Raw genomic sequence first — 24,851 nt, 5'->3', positions numbered from 1 at the left:
TAATAGCACAGCAGTTGGAGCAGTGAACGTGTAACAATGTGATTCACTGATCCCATCATAAATCATAAAATCAAAACAACCAGAAGCTGATAGTGATGAAAAAGCCTTTAGTAGCCCTTCAAGGATACTAGGGTGAGTCACAAGCATACAGTCTAGATCAGTGATAATACAATCCCCTATCTCCAGCAGAAAAAGAATCAATGGTGGAAGAATCAGTGCACATTTACCATCAGTTCCAGTGATCTTGGGAATTTCTGCTTATCTCTACACTTCAACTCTGTTACAAAATGGAAGCAACGAAGAATGTGTTTGATATTCAAGTGATTCACTGTGGGATCTCTAGCTAGAATCATGTTCCATTTTAATGGCTCAGTTTAAGTATACAAGTGTAGTAGCCATGGCTGAGTATGACATTCTAGATTTGATTGAAGAGAAATGGAGAGACATGGGCTTAGACCACTCAGGGTTTATGATCTAGGTCACCAGCCAGAATTCTAGGAGGAACTTTTCCTAGATGGAGTGAAATTACATAAAGCAATAGATTTAAATGGCATAAGGGGTAGACAGTAATGTGCTCTGTGGTGTGTATCCAATATTTCTCTTTCAGGACTGAGGTACTCAATAAATACCCTACCTGCTCTGAGTGTTTTCAGTTGAGAGTTAATAACCAAAGCACTCTGTAGGGAATGCCCTCAGACAAAAGAAACTACATACCCAAATTATACTCTCTCCCTGAAGGCAGTATTTATCCAATGACTACTTGATTGGAATTCATATTAATTGTTGCCAACACAGTTTTAAATAATATGCTGTTAATGAAAGAAAAGGAAAACTTGAGATGACCTGGTAGAGAGTGGAGGCCATCGCTTAGAGGAAAGGAAATCATGATGATATGGTCAGTGAGGTTCAATGAAGTTCAGAGGGTTATTTGAGCAACAGAGAGAAATGGTTTTGAGGCCCAGACTGGGGCACTGGGCAGTAACAACATATCTGGGGTTCAGTTTTCTCTTCTAGAAGAGGAAGGAGGTTAGATTAAATGATCACAAAGTGTCTTCCAGCTCTTGTAGTCTGTTATTCTAAAGTCCTCTGAAGAACATACAAATGGCACTGAGGCACAATACTTTAAATCTGTGACTGCCTTATTTATGGAAGATTATTCTTTAATACAATGATACATATGGTTATCCATGACCCAGAGATTCCTACATAGTGAATAATTCTTATGTGTAAATTTGAACTGGCAATAACTCATATGAAGAAGCATAGCAGAAATATTCAGTTTTTATTAAAACAGAAGGTAGCATTAACAACAGTGCTCTTACCAATGTAGTATAATGTATCAATTAATGTTCTGGCAACAGTCTTAGATGCAACAGTCATTCCTTCCCTGAGACAAATGAAGGTCACTTAGTGTATTCATTCTTTTATGAAAAACATTTATGTTCCCTGATCCATACAGTCCTTCCATATGTCTTGCCTTGTCCAAGTTGGATTGAATACTTATTGCACACTGCTATATTGTTCTCAAGATGCAAGCAGAATAATATGCCAGAGTTATGTTCTGGATCTAAAGAGTTCATCTTGAAAATAAAAAAATAAAGAAAAAATTTAATCTTCAGTGATGAAAAAAGAAAGAGTTCATCTCAAAGTTCATAAGAAAATAAACAACCAAGTGGAGTCCTAGGGAAAAATAGCACTGGGAGTAGTAACTATCTCCACCCCATATTAAAATGTACTACACAAACCGAACCCAATAATATATTCAAAGGATCATACACTATGATCAAGTGGGATTTATTCCAAGAATGCAAGGATGGTTTAATATTCACAAATCAATCAGTGTGATACACCACATTAACAAATTGAAGAATAAAAGCCATATGTTATCTCAATGGATGTAGAAAAAAGTTTTGACAAAATTCCATATTCATTTATGATAGAAACTCTCTGGAAAGTGGGTATACAGCAAATATACCTCAACATAATAAAGGCCATATATGATAAGTCCACAGTTAACATCATATTTACAGTGAAAAGCTGAAAGCATTTTTTCTAAGATCAGGAACAAGAAAAGGATGCCACTCTTGCCACTTTTAGAAGTCCTAGTCACAGAAATCAGAGAAGAAAAAGAAATAAAGGGTATCCAAATGTAAAGAGGTAAAACTGTCACTGTTTGCAGATGACATGATACTCTACATAGAAAATCCCAAAAATGCCACCAAAAAACTACTAGAACTCATCAGTAAAATTGGTAAAGTTGCAGGATACAAAATTAATATAAAGAAATCTGTTGCATTTCGATACACTAACAACAAACCATTGGAAAGAGAAACTAAGGGAACAATCCCATTTACAAACACATCAAAAAAGAATAAAATAATAAAATATTAGGAATAAACCTCCCGAAGGAAGTAAAAGGCCTGTACTTGGAAAACTGTAAGACACTGATGAAGAAAAGAAGATGATAAATTGAAGATGACATAAACAGATGGAAATATATGACATGTTCATGGGTTAGAAGAATCAATATTGTTAAAATGACCATACTACTCAAGGTAATCTACAGATTCAATGCAATCCCTGTCAAAATACCGATGGCAGTTTTTACAAAATTTAAATAATTTTAAAATGCGTACAGAAATACAAAAGATCCTGAATAATCAAAACGATCTTCAGAAAGAAGAACAGAGCTGGAGGTATCATGCTCCCTGACTTCAGACTACACTACAAAGCTAAAGGCATCAAAATGATACCATATTGGCACAAAAAGAGACACATGATCAACGGAAGACAATAGAGAGCCCAGAAGTAAACCCATGCAATTATGGCCAATTAATCTATGACAAAGAAGGCAAGACCATTTAATGGAGAAAAGACAGTCTCTTCAAGAAGTGGTGCTGGTTATGGAGAACAGTATGGAAGTTCCTTAAAAGAGTAAAAATAGAGTTACCATATGACCCAGCAATAACATTTCTGGGAACATATACAGAGAAAACTATAATTCAGAAAGATACATGCACCCCAGTATTCACTACAGCACTATTTATAATATTCAAAACACGGAAGCAAACTAAACGTCCATTGACAGGAGAATGGATAAGAAGATGAGGTAATACATACAATAGAATATTACTCAGCCATTAAGAGGAATGAAATAATGCCATTTGTAGCAACACGGACTGACCTAGAGATTATCATATTAAGTGAAGTAAGTCAAAGAAAGAAAAATATGTGATATCACTTACATGGGAGAATCTAAAAAATGGTACAAATGAACCTATTTCCAAAATAGAAAGAGACTCACAAACATAGAAAAAAACCTTAAGGTTACCAAAGGGGAAAGGAGGAAGGAGGAATAAATTAGGAGTTTGTGATTAACACACACATACTACTGTATGTAAAATAGATAAACAACAAAGACCTAATATATAGCACAGGGAACTATACTCAATATTTTGTAATAACCTATAATGGAAAAGAATATGAAAAAGAATTTATATGCATATATGTGTAACAAATCACTTTGTTGTACCCTTGAAATTAACACACCACTATAAATCAACTATACTTGAATCTAAAAAAGTCGGAGTTCCTGTCGTGGCTCAGTGGTTAACAAATCCGACTAGGAACGATGAGATTGCAGGTTTGATCCCTGGCCTCGCTCAGTGGGTTAAGGATCCGGCGTTGCCGTGAGCTGTGGTGTAGGTCTCAGGCGTAGCTCGGATCCCACGTTGCTGTGGCTCTGGCATAGGTCGGCAGCTACAGCATTGATGATTAGACCCCTAGCCTGGGAACCTCCATATGCTGTGGGAAGTGGCCCTAGAAAAGACAAAAAAATAAATAAATAAATAAATAAATAAAAAATAAAAAAAAATAAAGTGATGCTTAGGAAAACTAGACAGTTACATGTAAAATAATAAAATTTTAACATTTTCTCATAACACATACAAAAATGATAGATTAAAAACCCAAGTGTAAGACCAGAACCTACAACTCCTGGAAGAAAACACAGGCAGAACACTCTATGACATAAATCATAGCAATATATTTTTGGGATCTGTCTCCTAAGCCAAAGGAAACCAAAGCAAAAATAAATAAATGGGACTTAAATTTAATAGCTTTTGTAAAGAAAAGGAAACCACTGACAAAACGAAAAAACCTATTGAAAGGAAGAAAGTATTTGCAAATGATATGAATGATAAGGGGTTAATGTTCAAAATATATAAACAGCCCATGAAACTCAATTCCACAAAAACAAACAACCCAATTAAAAAATAGGCAGGCGATCTCGATAGATACTTTTCCAAAGAAGATATACAGATGGCCAACAGACACAGGGAAAGATGCTCAGCATCACTAATCATAAGAGAAATGTGAATCAAAACCACTATGAGATACTACCTCACGACTGTAAGAATAGCTATCATCAAAAAGATCACAAATAAAGAGTTCCTGCTGTAGTGCAGTGGGTTAATGATCTTGTTGCAATGATCTGTGGTGTAGGTTTGATACCCAGCCCAGGAACTTCCATATACTGTGAGGGCAGCTGAAAAAGAAGAAAAAAAGGCCACAAATAACAAATGTTGACTAAGATGTGGAGAAAAGGGAATACATGTATACTATTTGTGGGAATGTAAATTGGTGCTGCCACTGTGGAAAATGCAATGGAGGTTCCTCAAAAAACTAACAAGAGAACTACCATATGATCCAGCAATTCCACTCCTAGGTACATATCTGAAGAAAATGAAAACATTAATTTTAAAAGATACACATACCCCAATGTTCATAGCAGCATTATTTACAATTGCCAAGACATGGAAGCCATCTTAAGTGTCCGTCAACAGATGAATGGATAAAGAAGATGTGGTATATATCATAAGTGTGGTGTGTATATATATATGTATGTAAAATCTAAAAAAAAACCCCAAACTAGTGAATATAACAAAAAATAACAGACCCACAGACACAGAGCTCAAATCAGTGGCTACTAGTAGAGAGAGGGAAGGGGATGGGGAGCAAGATAGGAATATAGGATTAAGGGGTACAAACTAAAAATTTTTTTAAAAACTTAAAAAAGAGGTACAAACTATTAATAAAAAATAAGTTACAAAGATATGTTGTACAGCACAGGGACTATAACCAGTATTTTATAATAATTATAATTAGAGTATAATCTATAAAATTTTGACCCAATATGTTGCATACCTGAAACTGATGTAATATGGCAAGTCAACAATACTTCGAAAAAAGTAAGAAATTCTGGAAAACTTATTATTTAAAAAAAAAAACCCCACAAAATGCCTGCTAAAAACTCAATTTTTGTCCCATTTCTTTAAGACATTAACGCTAACACCCTGTCTAAGGGTTGTGTGTAGGAATTTAGGGCAGCTACCCTTGGCAGAATGGTGGGAGAATATCTTAGACAGCTATCAGGATGTCAGGGGTAGGGGAAAAGCAGCTTTTAGGGTCAAGGAGGAAAGAATGCTTCATGCAAGGTTAGAATTCACTTGGTGTTCTAGGCAGTCCAGGTCGAGAACTGCAGCGACTATGACAAGACACTGCTTTAGCATCTGAGAGCTGTTTGACAAGGAACCATTTCCCCCACAAGCCTGCATATGAGTAGGAACAGCCATTTCTTTTGCCTTAGAGCCTTGCCCAGCAGGTACCCAGCCATTATATTAGTGGGAATCTGCATGGCCAGTGCTCTGAACCTTCACATGTCTGTCTGGCCTCTAGGAAAGATGCTTTCATGTCCCAGGTCCCGGTGTGCCCTAAAGAGATCACCAAACACCAGGGAGATTAGCAGATAGAATACCCCTGCACTGGAACTTTGAGATTTGAGGCTGGACTGGGGCATTCGACAGTATTTTGAACTGGGACAGAGGGAAGCGGACATCCTTGTTACAACAAAGCCATATTGTGATATCCAAGGCCCTCATTACTCCAGGGAAATTAGGGTTTAAAAAGTTAGGAAGTGAATTTTTTTTTTTTTTTTTTTTTTTTTTTTAAGGGCTGCACCTGCAGCATGTGGAATTTCCCAGGCTAGGAGTCAAATCAGAGCTGCAGCTGCCGGCCTACACCACAGCCATAGCAAGGCAGGATCTGAGCTGCATCTGTGACTGACACCACAGCTTGGAGCAATGCTGGATCCTTAATGCACTGAGCAAGGCGGGGATCAAATCCGTATCTTCATGGATACTAGTCAGGTTCTTAACCTGCTGGGCCACAAGAGCAACTCCAGAAAATGAATCCATTTAAAAAGATGGAAAGAAATGAATGTCTGTGACTTTATATTTTAAAATAAATGTCAAATTATGAAAGAGTTTGTTTTCATTTACATTTAGAGTAGGCTGTGAATGTAACTTTTTTTAAAACAAAGAATAAATCTAATGTTGACTTGCAGGCATAATTTTTCTGAATAAATTGTCTGACAGTGTAATACAATATACTTGATTTTACTTTTGTCTTTCATAGCACAATCATAAAAAGGACATTTTTTTTGCAAAAAATACTATAAAGCTACTAAAATTAAAATATTCTGGTATTCATAGATAAACAGATATATCAGTAGAATAGAATAAAACTTCAAGAAATAGACAAAAAAGAATATATGAAAATTTAATATATGATAGAAAAACACATCAAAGCACAGGGAGAAAAGGCTATTTTAACAAATGTTACTTATTATGGTTGAATTGTTTCTTCTAAAAGATATGTTTACACCTAACCCTCAGCATCTCAGAATGTGGCCTTATTTGGAAATAGGGTTACTGTAGACGTAATTAGTGAAGGAGAGGCCATACTGCAGTAGGCTGAGCCCCTGATCCAATATGACAGGCATCCTGATAAAAAGAGGAAATTTGGACAGAGACACAGAGGGAGGATGATACAGAGACACACAGGGAGAATGCCATGTGAAGACAGAGGCAGAGACTGGAGTGATGCACCGATAAACCGAGGAACGTCTGGGGCTACAAGCTAGAAGAGCCACGGAAGGATCCTCCCCAGGAGACTTTTGACTCCCTCTGTTGACACCTCAATTTTGGACTTGTAGCCTCCAGAATTGTGAAAGAATGAGTTTCTGTTGTTGCAAATCACCCATTTTTGGCAGCTCTGCCAAGCTAATACAATACCAGATAACTGGATAAATATTTGCAAACATTCAACATTGAATTCATACCTCACTTCATCTATCAGGATAAATTAGAAATGCATCATAGAAATAAAAGCAAAAAATAAAACAGTACAAGTACTAGAGAGCAACATGAGTGAACTTCTTTGAACTTCGAACCACTGAACTATGAATCAATATCTAGACACATGTAGGAAAAATTCATATAGTTAACTACATAAAAAGAAAACTCTTTTGCTTAACAAAAAGAAACACTGCTAGCAAAATAAAAGACAAAAGAAAAACTGGAGAAAATATTTGTAATTTATATCACAGACTACTGGCTATTCTCTCCTATGTAAAGATATTCTTAAAATAGAAAAGAGAAATACTCCACATTAGATGAATAAACATAGGACATGAATAGAAAGTTTACAGAAAAAGGAGAAGCAAACAGCCTTTAAAGCTATGAAAAGATGCCCACTTATAACTAGAGAAACTTAAAATTACACTGAAATTGCATCTCTCATTATCAGATTGGCAAAAGTTTCGAAGTTCAGCAATGAATGCTCTTGGTGTGACCCTAGAAAAGCCTGCTCAAGTGTGTGTGGGCACATATGCAAGGGCATGCATGCACCTACATACACAAACACACACGCATGCACACACACATCCACACACACCCACAAGCACTTGTAGTCATTCATTGTGGGGTTATTTATAATGGCAAGAGACTGGAAGGAACTTTTATCAATAGAGACCTGCTTAAACTAAATACGACAGAGCCACAACAACATACTTTTCAGTGGTAAACAAATGAAGACAATTTCTACCTACTGACAGGAGGGAAAAATCTATATAGTATGTTGCCATCTGTGTAATTAGAGGTGGATACATTTTTAAAAAATACCTTTTTGTTTATATTTGTTGAAGGAAATACTAGAAGAAGAACCCAAAAACTAAATAAAAGAGGTGAGGTGGAATTCTTAAGGGACAGAAAAAGAAGCAAGAGGTCTCCAAAGATACCCTTTTATACAGTTTTGGCTTTTAAACCATATAAATATTTTACATATTTCAAAATTATACACAAATCTTGTTTAAAAGGAAATTTTAGAATTGAAAGCAAATGGAAATAAACAAATCTAACTGCATATAAAAGCATATATGTATACATACACACAAATACATATTTTTGTTTTAGTAATTACACAAAGAATTACTTGAAATAATTTCATTTATTTATGTTTTATAGAAGTATAGTAAATGTAAAAGGCTGTGATAATGTCTGCTGCTGAACAACAAAGTGACCCAGTCATAGTGAAATGATTTTAGAATTTGGTACTCTTACTGGATATCTTTGATGAGATATATAGTCTAAGAACAAAATGAACTGCAAAGATCTTAAACTTAATTCAGTTGTTATTTTGAAAATTTTTAATACTGTAAGATAAAGCTAATCAATATTATGTTGATATCATTAGGAATCAAGATATTCAGTGTAAAAGAAAAAAAGATAAAAGAAGTTAGGCAAAAGCCCTATAAGATAGATTCAAATTAGAAATATCAACTTGACCTCATGTCTTTTATGGCTTTATTTTTTTAACTACTAAGGCAACTATTCAACATATCTAGTTATCTTATGGAGTGTAAGGCCAAAAATTGCATTGTTTTTATTTAACATTCACTTTTTCTCCTCATTAATCAGCACTGAAGGCATTTTGACTAAATATAATCAGTGCTGTGAATTATATTCTAAAATTATCAATAATACTAAAAACAACACTGTTTTCATTTCACAGTTCATACTGAAAGTGTATATTCCTTAGCAATGTTTACTGAAGAGGTCTAGATTCCAGTGATACTTCAGTAACAGCAAATATCTTTGGACTCCAGATTTTGGTTTCAACATACCCATTCCTCATAGAAAGGTACCAGTGTCTTTTGGAGACTAGCTGATTCCAGCTCTGGTGTAGGGAAAATGCAATATGAATCTGGAGAGCTTGTTATGCCTGAAAGGAAGAAAGCATTCAAACATTATGGCACCATGTCCAAAGAGTACAGAAACAAGTGTAAAGGGACCCAAGGGCAATATTTGGGACAATTTGAAAACCAAAGATGAATAATGATGGGCTGAATAATATCACATGCTTTTAAAATCATGAGTTAACATGAAAAGAATACAGGGGACTTCTGGCTGTGGTGATGATGATAAGCAGCTAAGTATCAAACAATCACCAGCCACAAACAACCATAAAACCTGAACACACATCCTTCAGTTACTTCATGGCAGCTGACTCAAAACCATATTCTACTAGCTTCAAATTGCTCAACTAAAACCAAGTCTAGACTCTCAGGGTGCCAGAGCCCATCCATTCCAAAATATGCCTGGTTCTAGCTGTCCAGTTGCTCCCAGACAACCATTTAGAATTATGAGTATAGCTTCTTCATAGGTCCCACAAGTCATGTCAACATAGTGCTGCGAACACCTCAACACAGACAATGGGTCCACAACTGCAGCAGCTGCTATTGTAGCTATTCTTGCTATCCATACTCTTCCAAAGTATAAATGCACTGTGAGAGTTTGCAATCCTCAACATCGTAACACACAGCCACAAGTTACTATGCAGCAGCCTGCTGTTCAGGCACAAGGTCAACAGCTTTGACTGCTGCCATGTTGGCATTTGCCTCTCCCCAAATACAAAAGCAAATTTAAGTGAACTCGTCTTTCCTCTCTCTCTTTTCCTTTTTTTTTTTTTTTCCACACTTGCAGCATGTGGGAGTTCTGAAGGCCAGGAATTGAACCTGCGCCACAGCTGCAGCAATACAGGATCTTTAACCTGCTGGGCCACAGGGGAACTTCTCACCTTTCCTCTTAATGAAGACATGCTCCCTAGTATTGCTGGTAAAAATCACTGGGATATTGCTGGAGGTTGATAATTCAGAACTGCTTCATACACTTGAATCTTCAGTCTTTCTCTCTTCTAAGGTTGATGAATCTGTCATTGTACCACAAGCTCGCCAAGTTAAAGAGGCTGTCCAGGAAGCAGTCCAGAACCCACTGGGGTTCCAACTGTTTAAAACTGATCAGGGACCATGAAAAGAAACCTGCGCTTCACCACATAAAAATGTCTAAACATCAAAAAATTAAATAATATAGAAAATTGCAAAATATAAAATAAATTTAAAAAGGGAAGAAAACCTTGAACTTCATGTACTGAGCAAATGCCAGGTCTAGCAAACATAATGCTAATCCTAGATTACTTACTAGTTTAAAAATACACACAGGGAGTTCCTGTTGCAGCTCAGTGGGTTAAGAAACCGACTAGTATCCATGAGGATGCAGGTGTGATCCCTGGCCTCGCTCAGAGGGTAAAAGGATCCAGCATTACTGTAAGCTGCAGCATAAGTCACAGATGCAGCTCAGATCTGGTGTTGGCTGTGGCTGTAATGTAGGCCTACAGATGCAGGTGCAGTTCTGATTCAACCCCTAACCCAGGAACTTCCATGTGGCAGGTGCTGCCCAAAAAAAAAAGAAAAAAAGGAAGAAAGAAAAAGAAACGAAAAGAAAAGGAAAAATATGTACACAAAAAAGCAAAGGGAAGTAGCAAAATACAAACCCTGGGGAAAATTTTCAGCAAAGTACAAAATTTAAGCATTCCTTTAACCATAATTCTTACTGTGAAATAACCCAGAATGTCATTTGTGTTTTAAATAACAGAATTGAAAATAGAGCAAGGAAATGTAATTTGGATTATAAAATTCCTCCTTTAATAAAAATTTCTTAAAAAGCAGAGTTCCCATCATGGTGCAGTGGTTAACGAATCCGACTAGGAACCATGAGGTTGCGGGTTCGGTCCCTGCCCTTGCTCAATGGGTTAACGATCCGGCGTTGCTGTGAGCTGTGGTATAGGTTGCAGACACGGCTCGGATCCCGAGTTGCTGTGGCTCTGGCGTAGGCTGGTGGCTACAGCTCCGATTCAACCCCTAGCCTGGGAACCTCCATATGCCGCAGGAGCGGCCCAAGAAATAGCAACAACAACAACAACAAAAGACAAAAGACAAAAGACAAAAGACAAAAGTCAAAAGACAAAAAAAAAAAAAAAAAAAAAATTTCTTAAAAAGCAAAAAAATTAATGAATAAACAAAGATACACTTGATAAACTTATAAGGAACAATATTCTTGCATTTATTTGTTTAAATACTATGAACACTTGAATAATGTATTCATAGTTAATTGGTTGCAGTTTTTGAATATTAATAGAGTTAACTTTTATAAATAGTTTTTCTAGCTACAAAATTTTAAAATTCAAATTAAGTATGGACACCTGCAAGACAACCTTAAAAAGTAGAATGCTTTGGTCTAATGAACATATAAAACAAATTTAACACATTAAATTTATAGAAAAATCAGGAGTTCCTGTTGTGGTGCAGTGGAAACAAATCTGACTACTATCCAAGAGGATGTGGGTTTGATCAATGGTCTTGCTCAGTGGGTTGGGGATCTGGTATTGCTGTGAGCTGTGGTGTAGGTTGCAGACGTGGCTTGGATACTACATTGCTTTGGCTGTGGCATAGAGTGGCAGCTGTAGCGCTGATTTGACCCCTAGCCTGGGAACTTCCATATGCTGTGGGTGTGGCCCTTAAAAGCAAAAGCCAAAAAAAAAAAAAAAAAAAAAGTATATAAAAATCATAAATAACAAAAATGAGTTTTCCCCTTAAAAACATGTGTCCTAACTCTGAAAATGATTTACTGTATCTTTATCTTTTATTAAGATTTACTTTCTATTTTAAAAATTTTTAAGATTAATTTTCCTGTAAATGTAAAATAGTATTTTCTTTTTTTCTTTTTTCTTTTCTTTCTCTTTTTTTTTTTTTTTTTTTTTTTTTTTTTTTTGCTTTTTAGGGCACAGATGTGGTATATGGACAGTCCCAGGCTAGAGGTCAAATCAGAGCTATAGCTGCCAGCCTAAACCACGGTCACAGCAATGCCAGAACCGAGCTGCATTTGCAAGCTACACCATAGCTCATGGCAACAGTGGATCCTTTAACCCACTGAGTAAGACCAGGGTTTGAACTGGTGTCCTCATGGATACTAGTCAGGTTTGTTACCACTGAACCACAATAGGAAATCCTGTAAAATACTATCTTATGAATGTAAATGTATTTTTGTTTTCTTATTAGTAAAAATAATTAGCTCTTATGATTTTGGGGGGCGGGGGTGGGGGCCACATCTGCAGTGTGTGGAAGTTCTCTGGCCAGGGATCCAATCCACGCCACAGCAGTGACCTCAGATGCTACAGTGACAAGGTTGGATCCTTAACCCACTGTGCCACAAGAGAACTCCCTTAAACAAAAGTCAAAACACTGGTGCAGTTTAAACTTTTAAAACTTTAGCACTAGAATAGTTGAAAATGAGGCATAGGTGTCATAAATGTGCAAAGTTGTAAATGTACAGACAATACTACTACAATAGCTAATTTATCTCCTTTCAAAATTATCTGGGTGTGTTTCAACTTTTGGCAGTTTTCCTTCTTTCTTTTTTTTCTTTTTATGGCTGCACCTGCATCATATGTAAGTTCCTGAGCAAAGGGTTGAATCAGAGCCACAGCTGCAGGTCTATGCCACAGCCACAGCAACACTGGATCCAAGCAGTGTCTGCAACCTATCCCTCAGCTTGTGGAAATGCTGGGTTCTTAACCCACTGAGTGAGGCCAGGTATCAAGCTTGCATCCTCATGGAGACTATGTCAGGTTCTTAACCCACTGAGCCACAATGGGAACTCCACCTTTTGACAGTTTTAGTGATACATTTTGTGAAAGGTCTCAGTCTTAGTAGGAATAGATACATACTTTTGGTTGCCTTAAATTACATTTATGTGTAAATTTCATATTCTGGAGTTCCCCTTGTGGCTCAGTGGTTAAGAACCTGACTAGTATCCATTAGGATGCAGGTTTGATCCCTGGCCTTGCTCAGTGGGTTAAGGATCCAGCATTGCCATGAGCTGTGTTGTAGGTCACAGACATGGCTTAGCTCCCGCATTGCTGTAGGCTGGCAGCTGCAGCTCCAATTGGATCCCTAGCTGGGAACCTCGATATGCCCTGAATGAGGCCCTAAAAAGACAATAAAATAAAATAAATTTAAAAATTCATATTCCGTGTTATTTTAATAACTTGCTTATATAGAAAAGGGAGGAGAGAAACCAAAGTAATGTTTAGTCCCTATATTTGGCTTTTGCCAAAGAAATCCTAACACTTTCTAAGAGGCCATTCATTAAGACTATTTGAGAATATTTCATATGACCCTTCTAACTTTACTTTTATTTTATTTTATTATTATTATTTTTGTCTTTTTGCCTTTTCTAGGGCCGCTCCGTGGCATATGGAGATTCCCAGGTTTAATCCCAGGTTTAATCGGAGCTGTAGCCGCTGGCCTATGCCAGAGCCACAGCAACTAGGGATCCGAGCTGCATCTGGGACCTACACCACAACTCATGGCAACACCAGATCCTTAACTCACTGAGCAAGGCCAGGGATCGAAGCCGCCACCTCATGGTTCCTAGTCGGATTCATTAACCACTGAGCCACGACGGGAACTCCCCTTCTAACTTTAAAGAAACTTGAAAAACAACTGAAACTTCATTTTGCTTGTGATGGATTCTATATACACAGACTTCCATCAGCCAGAATTGAACAGTGATTCTATATTACCAAGGAAAAGAAAATCTCATGTGGACAAGAGTCTACCAATCCTTTTTGCAGGCTGACTTGAATTCTTACATTGTTTTATACTAGTTGAAAAAACTCCTGCTGTATAGCACTGGGAACTATATCTGGGCACTTATGATGAGGCATGATAATGTGAGAAAAAAGAATGTATACATTTATGTGTGACTGGGTCATCTTGCTGTACAGCAGAAAACTGACAGAACCCTGTCAATCAGCTATAATGGAAAAAATAAAAATCTTTATAAAAAAAGAAAAATCACAGTTTATCTCCATTTGTGATTTAATTTTATATCTGTAAGTAAAAATTACAGGTAATGTTTCATTTAAAAACTATTAAACCAGACTGTCATTTTAAGGGTACTGCAGAAGATGTATGTCTTAACTGTCGTTCTTTTATTTAACATATTATTAATTCAGATAGCCACTAAACCCAGAATTTAAAACGCATTTACTTGACCCATTTAAAGTTGGTATGTTTTATTCTCGTTATTATTTTTAAATTTTTTCTGGTGATTTTTTTTTTTTTTTTTTGCCATACCCCATGGAATGCAGAAGTTCCCAGGTCAGGGATTGAACCAGCACCACGGCAACAAACCAAGCTGCTGTAGTGACAACAATGGATCCTTAAACTGATGCCCCACAAGGGAACTCTTTCTGGTAATCTTTTTAACTGAATTACTAACCTATTTAGAGACTTATTCTATCTTATCTCTCTGTCATTAGGTTCATTTAATTTTTTATTATACTTAGTTTGAATTATGACAATAAATCCAACTTGATGGATTTCTTTAAACTTTCCTAGGGTACTTATAAATTTACTTTGTTCTTGAATACACAAATACTAAGAAGGCATTATTTTTATATTATTTTTATTAAATTAACTTTGGGATTAAAAAGCCATAAGAAAGCTCTGTGGTGAAATCATATATTTATTAAATCCTTGGTTCTAGGTACAGGCTCCATATATTTGTACCTTTTAATTTTTCTCTCATGTAAGATAATTCATTAGAAGCAGGCAAGGTGATGGCAAGTCAACATTTTAATGTAATTCTAATCCTGCCAATTCCACTGTCCTGCTTGAAACATGGCGAGTGAGCATTTTAGGTCCCAGAATGCCAATAATTAGAGCACCATTTGGAGCTGTGATCAAGATGGATAGAAAAGCTACTGTCATCACATCCCTCGAATATGGTTCCAAATGGGGTGCGCTGATTCTTGCTTTTTCTAGAGCCAGAGGACCTAATACAGCCTACATTTAGAGGGAAAAAAAGATGAGGCATAGAGAAAAATGTTAAAAGGAGTTAACATATAATAAAAGTAAATAGCTCTGTTAAAACAGATAAAACCTAGTACTAGACCATGAGAAAAGAGACAGAACTTAAAAGTGCTGAGGAATTTTCATAAGTTACTCATCAATTCTATGTTCTTTCTAGTATATCTGGAAGGAAAGTGAAATAGTGACAAACCACTATGCAGACACTGGGGGGCAGATTTTGTGTTGTCATCTCAGCTTTCCCCTGTTTGAATATCTTTTTTTTTTTTTTTTTTCATTTTTGGCTGCCCCATGGCATATCTTTTCGAATGCTCAAATTACTTTAAGAACCTTATGAGTTCTAAGTGAAGTTACCAGGTTTTGCTTGCTTGTCTTTACCATGTACCACTAGGTTCCTGGCTGCAAGAAGACAACACATACTGAGTGAAGTAAGTCAGAAAGAGAAAGACAAATACCATATGATATCACTCATATCTGGTATCTAATATACAGCACAAATGAACCTTTCCACAGAAAAGAAAATCATGGACTTGGAGAATAGACTTGCGGTTGCCCGGGAGAGGGGGGGGAGTGGGATGGATTGGGAGTTTGGGGTTAATGGATGCAAACTATTGCTTTTGGAATGGATTAACAGTGAGATCCTGCTGTGTAGCACTGAGAACTATGTCTAGATACAAAAGAGCATGACAATGGGAGAAAAAAAGTATGTATACATGTATGTGTAACTGGGTCCCCATGCTATACAGTGGGAAAAAAAATGTGTTGGGGAAATAACAATTAAAAAAAAAAAAAAAGAAGAAGACTGCTAAGGTTTCTCATGGTTCCCTAGGATTTTTGTTCATATTCTTCTTGTTCTTCCTACCAAGAGGCAGTGTGATACAATAACTGGCAAAAGGTTTGGAATGTACACACTGGGCTCTGAGAGATTACAAATTTAACTTGCAAGTAACATGGTATTCAAAACAGGCAGTCTTGGCCCACCTTAGGACCTGCTTTTTTAATCATGACATATAAAGATTTTTTGTTGCATTGAAACCTACAAACTTCTGTTTTAGAAAAACAATGGAGAAAAGAATCTAAGGAAATCAAGATATTACATTGCTAGGTTAAACAGTCTGACGATAAGTATCAATACCTTATCACTGAATCAGAGAGGACAATTACAAGGTCTCTTTTTTCTTTCTTCCTTCCTTTTTTCCTTCTTTCCTTCCTCCCTTCCTCCCTTTCATTCATCATTCATTCTTATAGGCACGCAATGCTTATTTACTGTGTACCTCTTGCATGCTAAGCACTGTGTTAAATGCTAGGAGAAAAAAATAACCCAAAAAACAGACACTGCTCCTATCCTTCCTATATAGTCTAGTTGGGAGAGTAAGTCATTAATCAAGTAGTCATACAAATTAAATACATAATAAAAAATAATATATGTGGGAGTTTCCATTGCAGCTCAGCAGATTAAAAACCTGACATAGTGTCCTTGAGGATGTGGGTTCGATTCCTGGCCTCGCTCAGGGGTTTAAGAATCCTGAGTTGCTGCAAGCTGCACTGTAGGTCACAGATGTGGCTTGGATCTAGTGTTGCCATGGCTGTGGGGTAGGACTCAGCTGCAGCTCCAGTTTGATCCCTAGTCCAGGAACTTCCATGTGCTGTAGATGTGGCCATAAAAAGAAATATATATATATATATATATATATATATATATATATATATATATATATATGTATGTATGCATTCATGTATGGTAGAATGGGTGGCAGGGATAGGAAAGATATATTTTAAAAAGAATCAATGAGTCTCTAAAGTCATAACATTTAGCTCTATGATATTCAACAGAATGTAAAAGTTCCACTTTTCAGATATATTCATTTTATATTCATTTCATATTTTGGGAAAACAGAAAATGTTTTCATAAGTTTAAGAAGTATTTGTCATTAAAAGCATACTTTATAATTTCAGAAAAACTTTTAAAACTGAATTTTTAAGATTAATTTTAATGAGTAGTTATGATTTATTTTTGGCCATGCCTATGGAAGTTCTTAGGCCAGAGATTGAACCCATACCATGGCAGTGACCTGAGCCACAGCAGTAACAATACCAGATCCTTAACCAGTAGGCCACTAGGGAACTCACAATCAAGCATTTTAAAAGTAAGGCTAATAAGCCCACATTTTTTAACCAGAGTAACATTTTTCATTGAGAATTAAAAAAAAAAAATCAGGAGTTCCCATCATGGCTCAGTGGTTAACAAATCCGAATAGGAACCATGAGGCTGCAGGTTCGAGCCCTGGCCTTGCTCAGTGGGTTAAGGATCCGGCGTTGCTGTGAGCTGTGGTATAGGTTGCAGACGCAGCTTGGATCCCACGTTGCTGTGGCTCTGGCATAGGCCGGTGGCTACAGCTCCAATTACACCCCTAGCCTGGGAACCTCCATATGCTGCGGGAGCGGCCCAAGAAATGGCAAAAAGACCCCCCCCCAAAAAAAATCAACACTAAAATTATTAGAATGATTTAATAGGTTCTTACCTGGACTGTAGCTTTGGGCATCCATGAAAAAGCAATAAATATTTTTTCCTTAAAATTAAAACCAGCGAAAGACATCAACACAAATGTAGAAGAAATTCGAATTAATAATGCCAAACTCATGTTAGTAACACAAATGCCTACAACAGATAAAAGCAAACATAAATAACACAGTATTTGGGAAGAAGTGGTTCTTTATGCCTAGAGATATGATTTGTAAAAGGGATGAAAGCATTTTAAGGCTATTGCCTCTTTACATCTTCATTTTTAAATAAAAATAATAATTGTAAAAATTACAAATGATTGAGGCTTCTATATAAAGTATTAGTGATTGGAGTTCCCATCGTGGCGCAGTGGTTAACGAATCCGACTAGGAACCATGAGGTTGCGGGTTCGATCCCTGCCCTTGCTCAGTGGGTTAAGGATCCCGCGTTGCCGTGAGCTGTGGTGTAGGTTGCAGACGCGGCTCGGATCCCACATTGCTGTGGCTCTGGCATAGGCCAGTGGCTACAGCTCCTATTCGACCGACCCCTAGCCTGGGAACCTCCATACGCCACAAGAGCGGCCCAAAGAAATAGCAAAAAAACAGAAAACAAACAAACAAACAAACAAAAAAGTATTAGTGATAATCCAATGGTGGAGGTATGATGAAAAATTAGATAAAAAGATACATTTATTTAATCTGACTTTGAATGTTTACTACAAATGAAAAGTATTCAAAAGGTGCTGATGGTATCTAACATTTTGCCCTCAGAATAAAATTGTCATCTTTATTCCTCAGATCACTCAGGGAAGATTTTCAGGGTTGCTTTGGTTACAAAGAGTATACATGGTAAAGAAAGAATAAATGTATATCATAACATGAACTTCTGAAGAAGGTCCTTGCAGCATTCAAAGACATAAATAAAATTATTCAGTTTTCTTAAATATTTTCCAATCTTGTATTTTTGTGTCTCTAATCATTCTTACCAATAGCATTTGATTTAAGAGATGCAACAGATACTTCTGCTCCAACCAAACCAAAAAGAAGAGGTTGAAAAATATTCCATGTAGCTGCAATAATTTTTTGAACTTTAATCTATAGAAAAGAGTAATACAGTTTCAGTTACCGTGACACATAAAAGTATCTGCATTTTAAGTTTAAAGGCTCTCTTAATACTTAATAAACTTAAGATATTTTACTAGTATAAAAAATGTTAAAGCAATAAAAACTGAGTAGGTTAATTCTTTGTTTTACACAAATACTAAGGTAGAATTTGATTAAAAGAAATCTAAGAAGCAATAAAACAAAACTATTATTTGATAATTTTATCATTGAACAGGTTAGGTCTTTGGAGTTCCATACATGTTCTGATGGAGTAGTAAGAGTCTAGATTTTAGGGGTTCTCTGGTGGCTTATTGGGTTAAGGGGCTTTGTCACCGATATGGCGCAGGTTTGCTCCTTGGCCTGGTAACTTCCAAATGTGGCAGAAAAAAGAGAGTTCTGGCTGTTGTTTATAAAGCAACTCAACAGATATAGGAAGATATCACGCCTGATGAGAACATACTCAAGATCATTTAAATATTTCAGAGTTGGGAAGACCTATACTAACTGTTATCCTGGGACCCAAATCCTGATATGTCTCAAACTACCAGGAAAAAAATTCTGGGAGTTCTTATTGTGGTTCAGCAGGTTAAGAACTCAACATAGTGTCCATGAGGATGCAAGTTCGATCTCTGGCCTTGCTCAATGAGTTCAGGATCTGGCATTGCCACAAGCTGCAGCATAGGTTGCAAATGCAGATGCAACTCGTATCCTCCACTGTTGCTGTGGTTGTGGTGTAGGCCTACAGCTGTGGCTCTGATTTGATCTCTAGCCCAGGAACTTCCATATGCTGTAGGTGTGGCTGTAAAAAGAAAGAAAAAAGAATTCTGATAAGCTGTTATACCTGCTTCCAAAGGACCCATATTGAAAACTTCAAAGTTATTTTCTCCTTAAAAATCAAACCAAGCCGTATAATACATTCTCTCTCTCTCTCTTTTTTTTTTTTTTTTTCTTTTTAGGGCTGCACCCATGATATATGGAAGTTCCCAGGTTAGGGGTAGAATCGGAGCTATAGCTGCTGATCTTTGCCACAGCCACAGCAATGTGGGATCAGAGCCACGTCTGTGACCTATACCACAGCTCAAAGCAACGCCAGATCCTTAACCCAGGGATCAAACCTGCATCCTCATGGGTCCTAGTAGGATTTGTTAACTGCTCAGCCACAAAAGGAACTCCCATATATAATAGATTTGTATTTGGCTTGCCTGTCTGGCTTCCCTTCCTGGGAATGAATCCCTCCCAGTGCTACTTACAAATTATGTGGTTGATGGAAATACCTCTAATGACATAAGAGTATTCTGGCTCTTTTCCAGGCATTTGGATGAAGAGATTTTAATCTCAGTCTGGGTTTATCTTTTTGCATAGGTGGAGATATATAAAACTTTGATATCCTTTTTTTTTTTTTTTTTTCAGGGTTGCTCTAGCTCCATATGGAGGTTCCCAGACTAGAGGTTGAATTGGAGCTGCAGCTGCTGGGCTACACCACAGCCACAGCAATGCCAGATGCTTAACCTGCTGAGTGAGGCCAGGGATTGAACATGAGTCCTCATGGATACCAGACTTGTTTCCACTGAGCCAGGAAGGGAACACTGACATCCTTTGTTAATGGCATAAACTTTCTTCATAACTATTTCTCTTATGACTAGGTTTTCTGGTTGCTATTTATAAAATACATATTAAAAATAAAAAATATATTTATAAAGTTTAGGAGTTCCCATTGTGTCTCAGTGGATTATGAATCCGAGTAGTAATCATGAGGATCTCTGGCCACGTCTGCGACCTACACCACAGCTCACAGAGGATCCTTAACCCACTGAGCAAAGCCAGGGATCGAACCCGCATCCTCATGGATGCTAGTTGGGTTCACTAACCGCTGAGAGGCATCCTCATGGATGCTAGTTGGGTTCACTAACCGCTGAGCCACGATGGCAACTCCCCAAGAAATATTTAAAAATATGTACAATAAGAGGGAATCTTCTATATTAGATTTTGAGACATAAAACTACAGTGACTTAGGAGTTCCCGTCGTGGCGCAGTGATTAACGAATCCGACTAGGAACCATGAGGTTGCGGGTTTGATCCCTGCCCTTGCTCAGTGGGTCAAGGTTCCGGCGTTGCCGTGAGCTGTGGTGTAGGGCGCAGACGCGGCTCGGATCCTGCGTTGCTGTGGCTCTGGCGTAGGCTGGCGGCTACAGCTCTGATTCGACCCCTAGCCCGGGAACCTCCACATGCCTCAGGAGCGGCCCAAGAAATGGCAAAAAGACAATAAATAAATAAATAAATAAATAAATAAATAAATAATTAAAAAAATCTTAAGAGCATGAAAAAAAAAAAAACTACAGTGACTTAAAGAGTGATAGTAAAAATAAACAAAGAAAATAGAGTGGTATTAGCATAGGAATAGATAAGTTTAAATAGATTCCAAAAGTAAGTTTATATGTATATATACATATATATGACTTAGAACATGTTAAAAGAGGCATTTAAAATCACTTAATAATTAATAGATCAAAAAATAATTTGGCAAAAACTGACATCCAATTCATATGCATATATATATATATATTTTTTTTTTCCTTTGGTCTTTTTAGAGCAGCACCCACAGCATATGGAGGTTCCCAGGCTAGGGGTCAAACTGGAGCTGTAGCTTCCAGCCTAATGCCACAGCCACAGTAACACCACGTCTGAGCTGCATTTGTGACCTACACCACAGCTCATGGCAATGCCAGATTCTTAACCCACTGAACAAGCTAGGGATTGAACCTGCGTCCTCACGGATGCTAGTCAGATTCGTTTCTGCTGAGTCACAATGCGAACTCCCATATGCATGCATATACATATATATCCATGTCTATGAATACATATATATATACACACACGTACAGTCTTACAACATTCACAAAAATAAACTCCAGAGGGATTAAAGAACTAAATGCAAAACAAACTACCAAAGTATTAAATTATAATATGTAAGATGTTGTAATGTTTATAATGCAATCTTGGGTGAAAAAAATCCTTCTTATACTTAAGATACAGAATTTAAAACCAAAAAGGAAAAACTGACAGGTCTGACTTACTGCCATACAAAAGACATCATAAACAAAGTTGAAGATAAGCAAAAATTATATGCAATATGCAGATAACAAAGGGTGAGTAGCCCTAACATATAAAGAAACTCTATACATTAGGAATAAAAAGGCAAATAAACCAATTAAAAAATGAGCAAAGAATATGAATAGGTAGTTATAAAAGAATATATGGAGAAGCTTACTCCACTACCAATCAGAGAAATATAAAGAATAACAATGTTGTATGGTTTCTTACCCATGAGATTGCAAAAAAAAGAACAATTGATAATATCTAAGATTGTTGATGGGTTTAGGTATTATGGACTCTCCTACACTGTTGGTAGTAAGCAGTGTTAAATAAAATATTTTTAAGGAATAACTTGCAGTACACATCAAAATAGAAATACACCAGTTCTAAATTCAGCTATTCCATTTCTGGAAATCTATCCATATAGAAGTACTCATACATTTGCAAAACCACACATGAACAGGACTGTTTAGGACAGTGCTGTTTGTAATAACAAAAAATGGAAGTGGCTCAGCGGTTAATGAGCCCAACTAGGATCCATGAGGATGCAGGTTTGATCCTGGCCTTACTGGCCTCGCTGAGTGGGTTAAGGATCCAGCATTGCTTTGAGCTGTGGTGTAGGTCACAGATGTGGCTCGGATCCTGTTTTGCTATGGTTGTGGTGTAGCCCAGGAGCTGTAGCTCCCATTCGACCCCTAGCCTGGGAACTTCCATATGCCACAAATGTGGCCCTGAAAAAAAGCAAAAAAAAAAAAAAAAAAGGAAGCGATCTAAATGTCTCCAAATAAAGGCGTGATTAGAGGAAATGATCTGGGGAGGGGCTTTGATATTTGGGAATGGTAGGGGAAAGGAGTGTTTTATATTGTATTCCATATGTGGACCTTCTTACTGTCTTAATATTTTATGAGCATATTTTCATGTATTAATTGCATAACTAAAATTTTAATAAATAAAATAATTAAATCAGTAAAAGTTACATAATCATATTACATAAAACTTCAGAAAAAGAAAGAGGCCTGAAGTGACAACTCAACTTCTGATTGCATTTTTGTGTATTTCCAGGTCCTTTCCTGAATATGTCCTTGATTGATTAATTCATTTTTCTTGAAGATAGAAACTTCTGGAACATCTTCCAACTAGAATGAGATTTCCTAAATGCAATTATAGATGTAAAAAAGTGGCTATTTTATCTTTTTTGAAAATGGTGCATAAAAATATTCACCTTTTCTTTGGCCCAACCTGTCCCTGCAACAAAACTTAATGCTAGCGTGCATAATCCTCCAGCTGCATGTGAACCAATGTGATGGCCGCCTAAAACAGCAGTTATACACATACTCAAAATAAGAAATGCTCTCTTCAGTGGAAGTTTTCCCTAGAATTAGACAGATATTTGAAAGTTAATTTACATTAAATATATGATATTTATATTATCTATCATTTATTACTGACGCTTTGATGTCATGTCTTTATATGTTTTATCGAATAATGTCAAAAATTGTGACTTTCTTTCCCACCACATATTTTAACAGACCTGGTATCAACTGACAAAATTTGCAATTATTAAGTTTCATTTTCTGCCACATCTCTGATACTCATGTCAATAAAATGGTTAAAATACTTCAACTTAAGAGAAAAGGGAAAGAAAAGACATGCATAGAACCTGTGGTTCCATATAACATATCCATAAGAAATATTATGTCTGAATATTTCTTTAGCTCAGACAATAGCTATAGGGAAATTAAGACGGAAATTATAGAACTCCAAGAGTCATGGCATATCCTTTAGGGCAGGAAAGGGTTTAGTCTGATAGGGTAGTATTAGTCAAAGAGAGTAGGAGTGAAAATAAGTCAAAAAATATGCACAAATAAATGGGAATATATTTTCCCCAAATCGTTCAATGGAAAGTTTGAGGGAAAAAGATTAGGAAAAGCGGTGTCAATAGGCAATTTAGTGAAGAAAGGGGTGGGACAGAATGAAGAGGGTACTTAGAGTACATATACATACGTTATGTACATTTCCCTGATATTCCTTATTTGCCAAATCAGGAAGCAGGGACTTCAGTTAGGGCCACAATAACAACTGTGCTCAGTTTTAAACAGAGTAGGCAGTGGAGGCTACTTTTGGAGAAAGAGAACTAAATATTAAATTTATTATTTCATGGATCTTCCACAAGTTCAATTTTGGGAAAGAAATGCTGAATATTGTACTTCCAAAAACTAGATTATTTTTTATTTACCTGATCTCTACTTGGAAAATACCGAGCAAATATTCCCAAAACAACTCCTGACACCACACCAATAACGACATCCCGAAACGAGGTCAGGATGTTACTAAGTTCACTACCTGTAAGGGCATACAAAAGAAAACCATTTCATAGAGAAGTATTTTCATATCCTAACACATCAGAAAATCGTAAAGAAAGGTATGTATTTTACTGAATAAATATACAAAAACGGACCTTTATTGTTTAAACACGTGAAAACACATGCAGATCTATTTGATAGATTAAATATGTACTCTCAAATGATTTAATACACACATACAATTCAGAAAGGTTTACTGAATAAATAGGCCAGAAAACAAAGAAGAAATAAGCCACAATGTGCTCCCCTTACACCCCCAACCTAAAAGACCAGGTGAGGTAGAAAAATGCCCAGAGACTGGCAAAGGAGTACCCCTGACACCTAACACATGGCTGGCAATGTTCTTCTCTGATACACCATTATGAAAAACAAATGATTTAAACATAAAAAGAACAATTTGTATGTATGTATGAATGTATGAATTTATTTATTTTTATAGTCATACCTGCAGCATATGGAAGTTCCTGCACTAGGGGGTCTAATTGGAGCTGCAGCTGCCGGCCTATGCAGCCACAGCAATGTGGGATGCTGTATCTATGCAGCAGCTTGCTGCCGGCCTATGCAGCCACAGCAATGCTGCATCTGTAATCTATGCAGCAGCTTGCTGCAAAGCCAGATCCTTAACCCACCAATAAGTAAAGGCAGGGATTGAAACCACATCCTCACATAGAAAACATGGG

At 36.8% G+C, this 24,851-nt stretch overlaps 1 protein-coding gene across 12 annotated transcripts in view; it reads right to left on the bottom strand.

Annotated features, from left to right (window-relative positions):
* Positions 1-1,264: 1,264 nt before the first annotated feature.
* SLC9B1 (solute carrier family 9 member B1) overlaps positions 1,265-24,851 on the bottom strand; it is an 89,789-nt gene continuing 66,202 nt past the window's right edge. For 4 of the 12 annotated variants that reach the window (XM_084973310.1, XM_084973308.1, XM_084973309.1 and 1 more), the window contains 5 exons: positions 24,045-24,151; positions 23,031-23,180; positions 18,598-18,706; positions 17,632-17,768; positions 8,513-9,120 (listed from right to left, as the gene is read on the bottom strand). In XM_084973310.1, coding sequence (XP_084829436.1) covers positions 9,115-9,120; positions 17,632-17,768; positions 18,598-18,706; positions 23,031-23,180; positions 24,045-24,151 — 509 coding nt within the window. In that variant the 3' untranslated portion in view covers positions 8,513-9,114. Of the gene's footprint in view, positions 1,581-8,512; positions 9,121-14,691; positions 15,086-17,631; positions 17,769-18,597; positions 18,707-23,030; positions 23,181-24,044; positions 24,152-24,851 lie in introns of those variants that run through there. The other 8 variants (XM_084973306.1, XM_084973307.1, XM_013989374.3 and 5 more) reach the window with 3 other exon arrangements.

This window comes from Sus scrofa, chromosome 8 (assembly GCF_054392235.1).
Source record: "Sus scrofa isolate SSC_HxYL_T2T_F1_AM1 chromosome 8, Sscrofa_HxYL_maternal_Yorkshire_Landrace_v2.0, whole genome shotgun sequence".
In the NCBI taxonomy this organism is placed as follows: Eukaryota; Metazoa; Chordata; class Mammalia; order Artiodactyla; family Suidae; genus Sus; species Sus scrofa.
This window is presented reverse-complemented; position numbering and strand designations above follow the sequence as displayed.